This window comes from Clinocottus analis, unplaced genomic scaffold (assembly GCF_023055335.1).
Source record: "Clinocottus analis isolate CAN_PGR_092001 unplaced genomic scaffold, fCliAna1.0.p SCAF_6, whole genome shotgun sequence".
Taxonomy (NCBI): Eukaryota; Metazoa; Chordata; class Actinopteri; order Perciformes; family Cottidae; genus Clinocottus; species Clinocottus analis.
Genome location: NW_027176218.1, coordinates 5,470,857 through 5,479,073, shown reverse-complemented (window position 1 = coordinate 5,479,073; position 8,217 = coordinate 5,470,857). Strand labels below are relative to the sequence as shown.

At 43.1% G+C, this 8,217-nt stretch overlaps 1 protein-coding gene across 1 annotated transcript; it reads right to left on the bottom strand.

Moving 5' to 3' along the window:
* Positions 1-16: 16 nt before the first annotated feature.
* Positions 17-7,874, bottom strand: LOC137803984 (twinfilin-1-like). The gene is made up of 9 exons (XM_068602895.1): positions 7,758-7,874; positions 6,201-6,281; positions 5,862-6,040; positions 4,783-4,878; positions 4,502-4,606; positions 2,622-2,747; positions 1,968-2,118; positions 1,728-1,849; positions 17-1,287 (listed from the first exon to the last, which is right to left on the bottom strand). The coding sequence occupies exons 1-9, from the start codon at positions 7,780-7,782 to the stop codon at positions 1,129-1,131; spliced, it is 1,044 nt and encodes a 347-aa protein (XP_068458996.1). The 5' UTR covers positions 7,783-7,874; the 3' UTR covers positions 17-1,128.
* Positions 7,875-8,217: the final 343 nt, after the last annotated feature.

The window sequence follows — 8,217 nt, the reverse complement described above, 5'->3', positions numbered from 1 at the left end:
TGAAGCAGAAAATGAGTGATTTTAAACATTTTATTTTTCTTCTTTAAAAGAAAGATTGGTAAGAAAACAAATAGGACCAAACATGACTGTTTTTCTATTAGAATGACACAGTATGAATATAAAGGAAAGGATTTCCCCTTCAAATATGAGGTGAGCTTGCCTAAAGTAGTTTGCCTAATAATAATAATAATTAGTAGACCAGTGGATGTGGCAACATTTTGATCAAGGTACTTCTAGCGTTCCCTTTCCTATCCGCTTGCTTTGGCGCCCTCATGTATGGGAACCAGCAACGTTTGAGTAGTTTCCTCTTTGTGAAACACGAGAAGTATGGATGTAATATTTCTGGAAGCCCGTTCTTTCCACTGTGATCCTCACCGACACACACAATCACCAGAACAGACCTGACTGTTTCTTAATCATAGAGCATCACACAGCTACAGTATGTACATTTACAGCACTTGCATAGAAAAATAAGTTTCTCAGCAGATGATTTTTTTTTTTCTTTTTCATGTAAACCACAGTTATATCAAAAAAGAAGTCAATTATCCGATATAAAATGCACTGTTAAATCAATAGACGCGAGTGGAATAATTATATATTTTCTGCTTTGGAGCACCGCGTTGCGCAAACAGTAGGAGACGAATGTTCAACACATTAGACACGGACACATTAATTGACACAGACTTAAGGAATGCAAGTTAAGAATTTGAGCATGTGAACTCAAAATGAGGGAATTTATCATATTGGCGCAAGTTCACATTAATCACACTAACACTTTTTAAAGTCTCCGAGCTGGCAACAATGTAAAAACCTCAAGCTTGACTTTTTTTTTTTTTTTTTTTGGGACTCTTTGAATCATTGTGAATTAGTTATTGTGACCGTGATAACAGACATAAATATGTTCCCATTTGGCAAGCTACAAATGGAACTTCTGAAGGGTGTCATTGCTCAGTTGTCCTTGGCGTGCATAGTTGGGTCTCTGTGGAACTTTGTGGGAGTTTGAAGTTGTTGTTTTATTCTTTTTAATAAACAAGCGCGTCAAATATGATTTCCCTCCCCCAATCGCAGGAATGCTCCACTGTGGAACGTGCTCGGGGTGGAGGTGGTTGGTCGGGTACCGAGGTCTGATTAATCTTCCTCCTCCGCGGGGGGTCGGGTGATGCGGCGGCCCCCCCTCTTTCCGGGGCCTTTGGGCTTGGCGAAGGCCTGCTTGTGTGCATGCTGCTTGGGATGCACCTCCTCGTACAGGAAATCGCTGGTCAGTTCATCCCCATTGTCGATCTCCAACTGGAAATAGAAAGAAATACGAGTTGCAGAATCAACTTAAACTCACACCGTCACAGCAATGCATGCTCTTTTTGAGAAATAAGCTGCTACCCTTCAGCAATGTACTTTACAACAGAGGCTCACAGTTTCTCAATCGGCTTCAAAACATTGTACATTGGCAATCAATTTTGAAACTAGTTGATTGATCTTCTGTCGGATGACTAATCGTTGCAGCTCGAGATCAAACCACATGCATATACTGCTGACAAAGCACAACTAAATTATGAAGTGTGAAATTCTTCATGAATTATACCTAATAATGTTATTTCAGAATTAAATCTTTTGGAGAAATACTAAAGATTTAAAAGTACGTTTTCGAGGGCATAACGTTTGTAAGCAAAAATGATAAAGATCTGTATGGTGCTGAGCACGCTCTTTTGTCATGGCAGACGGTTGCTCACCTTTTTCTCGATCTCAATCTGGAGAGTGTTCTCCACCATGTCGACCAAGGGATTTTTGCAGCTGGAATACAGCATCCTCTCTCGGATGCTACAGTTGTACCCGGGCATAGAATAAATGAATACTGCAAAAGAAAAAAAAGAAAAAACGATGAGGAGTGGACACAAAGTACCATTCAGAGCGCCACAAAACAGCAAAGCTGGAAACAACAGCGTGCGTTCATATTAACCGACTCTATTCACCTGTGGACTGTAAGTAGTCGCCTTCGTGGGAATGTTTGTAGAGGAAGAAGTGGTAACGTGCAGATTCTTTAGGGATTCTCATTGGCAGGTCTTTCACCTCTGTTGGCTCAGTGCTGCTCAACCGAATCAGCTCCTGTTCAGCGTCGACTTTCTGTTTTACAAAAGGTAATAAAAAGTTACTGTTGAGGTTGGTAGCGTGCACTTGTGACCAGGAAGTTCCTGCAGAATCTGGGTGTGGACAGTGAATACAGCAAAAAAACCCATCTCCCCTTGCTCTCAGGTGTCAGGGTTAAACATTTACTATACAGCTGCTCAACACTCAGGAACAAAACATTCTGCCGTCTTAAAAAGCTTTTAGGATAACGGACAAAAAGGGAGACGGAGACAAAGCAGCGACAGAGCCACAACAGTCCCATTGTGCTTTGCACAGATCTGATCTTGTGACATCAACCCTTTGAATGTCAATGAGAGGAACAAAGGCTTTTGGGGCAAAATGAGTAACTCATTGTGTTGGTCTGTGACCCACTGACCAAAAAACCTTTCTATCTCTCCAAACAATATATCTGTGGAAAGACACAGAATTCATTTGCTTAATCGAGTTATTGATCGAGCAAAGGTCACCTCCTCAGTAACGATTTGCTCCTCGGGACTCACCAGTTGTACGTAATTGATTCTTTTGTCCCTAAATTGTTCGAGCGCTGCAACCGCGTCTTTGTGAACAGGGAAGGCCACGCCCTGCAGAGTCTGCTGCTTGGTGTCCACACTGATGTCCGTCTGCACCTGAACGCACCACAAGACACAGATCACAAAACACAGGGCACTTTAGCTATCCATCATTCCGCCATGGACATAATACTGTGGTCATAAATAAGGCGGATGAGTGTATTATTGAGCAAATATTTCCTTTGCCTTAAAATAACACGTACAGTAGGTGGCTTCACATGAGTGTTATCAAAAAAGGTGTAATGGGAACCAGTTTGTGTTGTCTAACATGTTCTTGACTTATTGTGTCCACAAGAATGTGTCTACATAAACACACGCCACAATATGACATTATGTCATCAAACCAAATCTCGGGATTCTGTTCTGTCAGTGAGGTTTCCACTCATGATACTGACTTGTTTCGTGACACACAATCTAAATTCATCACTTAAGTTATCAGAAAGTAAAAAGTAGCTTGAGCGCTGGAGCATCAGGATTACATGAGGTGCTTGTATCCGCAGTGGCGACGCGCCACGGAAAAGTGGAAATGCTGGGGGGGGGATTACGCTGATGGATTGCATCTATTTTTAGAGTCCTGTTCCCACAAAATGAAATGCCGTGCAAACATGATTGAGCTTCCGATGTAGCTACCTCGCATACCAAAAGGGATTGCGGTCCTTTTATCCATCTGCTTAGTAAAAGTCAGGCAGTCTCCGAGGCCCGGCAATGATAAATATTTCAAAGCCTCTTTTTCATCTAGGCGGTACAGATTAACGCTATATTATCTTCCTTCAACAGCTGGTCAAGTGGGACGAGCACAAACCTCACTTCCCATTTGCTCTGCTGCTTTTAATTGACCACACTTTTTGAGAGGGAGAGCTCAACTCGAGGCACTTCCTTATATGGTAAGAAAGGGTGCGCTTGTTTGTGTGCAGCAGGCTGGGAGAGCAGCAATTAGAATAGGTAGTTTCTCAAAAGAGAAGAATAGTTCACTTGGGGTTCTCATTTATATGAAACAGCCTCACGAAACATGAAAAGTGGAACTTCAGATCCTGTTTTTTTAAAATCTTTTTCTTCTCCTTTCAGTCTGGTGGAGTCTATCTGCTACGGCCCTAAAGCCCTGCACGTCATCGGCAGCATGCAATGCATATCACGTTACACTATTTCTTTATCTTATCACAGCAAACAACAATGGCAAAGCACACACTGACGCAGCTCACCTGTGCACACGCGGAATCACCGCCATGTACACAAAAGCTACCAAGCATTTGCATGTCGCTCTCCCAACATGGAAATAACACATTTGAACGCCCATAAAGAGCTCTTCTTTAACCACTTTGTCGCTCGGGCTGAGTCGGCTTTATGAACTGTAAACAAGAGTTCTTGTGGAGCTGTGGGAGTGTGTGCTGTCTAAGCCTAATGGATTCATCTCTGCCAACTTCCTGCTGTTCTAATGCATCAGCATCTTTGCGCTGTGTTGATTCTGCCGGGCAAGCATATGCAGACTTGCACTGCAGCTGACCTTGTGCTTGTTTGAAAGGGACTCGGCGCTGGCCTTCATTGATACACCACGCCGCTTCTGATCTCGCACACAAGGAGACGTGATTAGGACGAGGCCTGCTGTGAGCTGAGGTAAGCTATTTTTAACCCCACGGAAGCTTCAAGTGTAGAGATGACGTGGTGTCGTCACCTTTTCAGAACCCAAGCAGAGAACGAGTCTGATCCACGCCCACATCAGGACAGACTCAAGCCACACACCAAGATGAGCTCAAAATGGAAATGATGAACACGAAATACGTCCAAATGTCTCGTCTGTGTTTGCGTGTGTGTACCTCATTTAGCTTTATCTTCCTCAGTTCCTCCTCTGCAGCAGTAAGGGGCAAGGGAGCCGCCTGCGAGGCCAGATATTTCCTGTACCCGATAAGAGTCATTTCATCCTGACAGGAAACAATCACACATCATACAGCCATGTAGACAGACTCAATACATCGTTTCCAATGTTGGTTGTCATAAAAGTTTGACTGAAGCTGAACTTCTGAAGGTTTGGGACTGAAGTTTGCCGCCACAAAAGAGTTTCCAACATCAGTTCAAGTGTCGCTGTCGTAGAACCAACCTTTGAGGTACCGAAAATCTCATCCTTGATGTGCCCTCCTCCAAACTCCTTCTTCACTGTGGCTCTGGTGGCAGCATATAACATTTTATTTCGTACCTGTTAGAAAAGATAAGAACGGTTGGAAAATCATTATAATTTTGAAAACTTGAAACGATGAGTGTCCACTACGTACATCAGTCACAGAGTTTATTCATGCAAATGTTCAATACCCATGATGCAAGATGTTCACATGCCTGCAATCTCCTTCGTCTTCCTTGCCTCTGCATCGCTCCATTTCACATCGTTGCCGCTCATTAAAACATTGCTCCACAGCAGTACGGCGAGTCAAAGACTCCACATGGGATCTTTAAATAACCTCTTAAACATTTTTTTTTTCTTAAGGCCATTTAAATCAAGTTTACTCAAATCAGCAGCAAGCACTGCTTGTGAAAGAATTTTGCAACTTCCAGGCAAGCCTCAACCTGAAGCACTATGCTTTGAGCAAAAGGGCAGGAATGTTAAGCGCAGTTATGGCAGCGAGAAAGTGGATTCAAACTCAATTCCACCGTGCAGTCACAGTGCCGCAAACATCCTGCATGTCACTTTATTTTGGCACAGATCTCTCCTTGCAACATTCCTCTTATCGCTGCTACAGAAACATGTGTTTGTCAATGCCTCGCGGCTATTTCGAATCGCGGTGACTATGCCCTGAGTGGAATGGAACCAAATCAGAATGACTGAGGTGACATTGTGTGAGTCAAGAACCGGCAAAACATACATTTGCATGACGATGGAACAACACAGCAAGAAACCTAAAAGCACGAAGAGGGCGAGCTTCAAGGCGGCGATGGGAGGTTCAGACTGAGCACCGTGTTATTTTGAAAAGACCATAATCTACCCGTGTTTAGATTTCAAGAGGTCCGTTCGGAAATAATGAATGCACTGCGGTCCACATGTATCCAGTTTTTTTTACCAGCGTACACAGAATTGCCGCCTTGATGTGGTCACCACACCCATCTGACACTCAAAGCAGAGGGGAACAAATGCTGTGAAGTATGGAAAACTATTCATTAAAGGCTGTCTGGGCTGGGTTTTCTTACAATGGAGATGTCCGGTGACCAGGCCAGGAAGATCCACTCAAAGCCCTGGTTGTTGGTGGAGTCCAGCCGGTAGAGAATATAGCAGGGCACGTCGTCTTCCAGGAGGGGAAGCACCAGGGAGTCGTACTCCTGGTCCCACTTCTTTGACGCTTTCCTGCTGGTGTGCATCGTCAGTTGCTCTGGAACACAGATGTGCAAAACAAAAATGTCAGCAGTGCGCGGACAAGTTGACATTCTAACGTCAGCCCGAGTACAAGTTTGGGGGAGCGACATGAGTGCAACGCTTTCTTGGCAGAAGAAGCTGTAAGCAAGCATTGTGACTTCTGAGACACTACTTACCACCATCTATGACGATCTTTAAGACTCGATATTGGTCGCCGCTCCTGGCGCTGGCAAAGGCGTCCTTCACATCATTACCCGCTGCAAAAAGACAGAGAAGTAGTCAGTCTCCAACTATTCCAAATAGATGCTGGCACACTCTTGCTAACATGACCACTTTCAGCCATGGATAGCAAGTTCAACCCCAGAGGTTTTGTGAATTCTACTAAGCTGTGAACACAAAGAGCATTGAATGAGCTTTATTTACATGCATACCTCTATATGTTGCCTTAAACACAGACTTTATTTGTTGACTCTTTAGTCCTGTAACAATGAAATAATACTGAACTCACAGCGAAATAATATATTATTTATAATTTGTTAAAAATAACAAGTTGTTGGGTTTTGCTGATCAACACTTCAGTGGTACAGATGTGACTAAAGGCTGAAGACCTTTGACCCCAAACGCAGGCACAATAAAACAGGTCAATACTTCCCAATCACATCAGTATATTGACTGCAGTTTTCCTGTTTAACAACCCCACCAAAGCTGTGAAGCAAGTCAAACTACAAACACAACATGATTGCTGTTTTTATTTCTTCTTTTTTTTCTTCTTCAGAAAATCACACAGGAAGTAACCAATTCCTCTAAAACAGACAACACGAATGTAAGCTAAACTAGTTAAAAACCATAATACATTATATAAGCAGTTTTATCCACAGGGGATTTGTCCCTTTCGCGCTCTGGGATTATGATGACTACTTTTTTGAATAAAGTATCTATGCATCCATCCATCCATCCATCCATCCATCCATCTATCTAATTTTGACATGAGGGGGGAAAACATAGGAACAACAGAACTGATTCTATCCAATGCATTTTCTGATAATATATATTTAAAGAAAAACTGCATTGAATGAAGCATGAAGTCAGCAGACACGTGTATAATCTCCACATCTCTCAGTCTGTCATTAACTCGCATAATTTGCACGTTGCTTTATATCAAAAACAGACTGTAAAAAAAACAAAAACTAAAACGGTTGTTGTGTCAGGCTACACAACAGGACGTCACGCCCTACCGAGGAGGTTCATGTCTAGAACAAACACGGCGCAGGTATCTCCCGGTGTGTATTCACATGTTTTACCGGAGCACCGGGTCTGTCAGGTCAACAATGTGGTTGAACCAAGGCGTCACCCATCCATTCAGAGAGCTCAACTAAGGCTGCGGGACGTGAGCTTCATGACATGCATTTGCACTGCTGTGACACAAAATACGAAGTAGCCGCGATTACGGTGGCTCAGAACCGAGTGGCTAAATACTCGGGGATTATACCTCACAAAGTGCCCCCAAACACACGCACACACACGCATACACGAGCGCGCAGACACACACACACACACACATCACGGCGGCTCAAAAGCTAGCTAGGAGTGGCGAGCTAACTTGACGCTAGCTTCTCGTTGCAATGAATTGTTGCAGACTGTACTTGAGGCTCGTCCTCGCGAGTCACACACACGCATGAATACACAACGAGACGAGACATTGGGAGAAAAAAAGAGGAGGGAAATCCATCTACCTTGAATGCCCGTTTGATGTGACATTGTGTCTCTTTCGTCGGATAAAGGGGCTGATGCAGCTGTTCAGACGAAACCAGGGCAGAGAAGCAGGAAGTGGACTACACCGACTCTACCCGCCCCGAGTCTGTCGTCATCGGCGTCAAGATCACGTGACACTGTCAAACGATTTGTTTACTTTTCTTTGTTCTTTAAATATATTGTTGTCATTTGTGAATAGTGACAGTTGTAATAGTCGACAAGTAATATAACAAATATCCATTTCATAAGTAAAATGAAAAAAAAAAACTTTTCAAAAGTAAATATGATCCATTCCAAATGTAACTATAAGTATTATCAGGAGATTTCACTCAAGTATCAAAAGGCAACAAAACGGCCCATGAGAGTTTCTGGATTGCTATTTGATATATTAATACATGTATTTTATGTATCTAGCCCTGATAGAGAGTAGCCACACAAAAC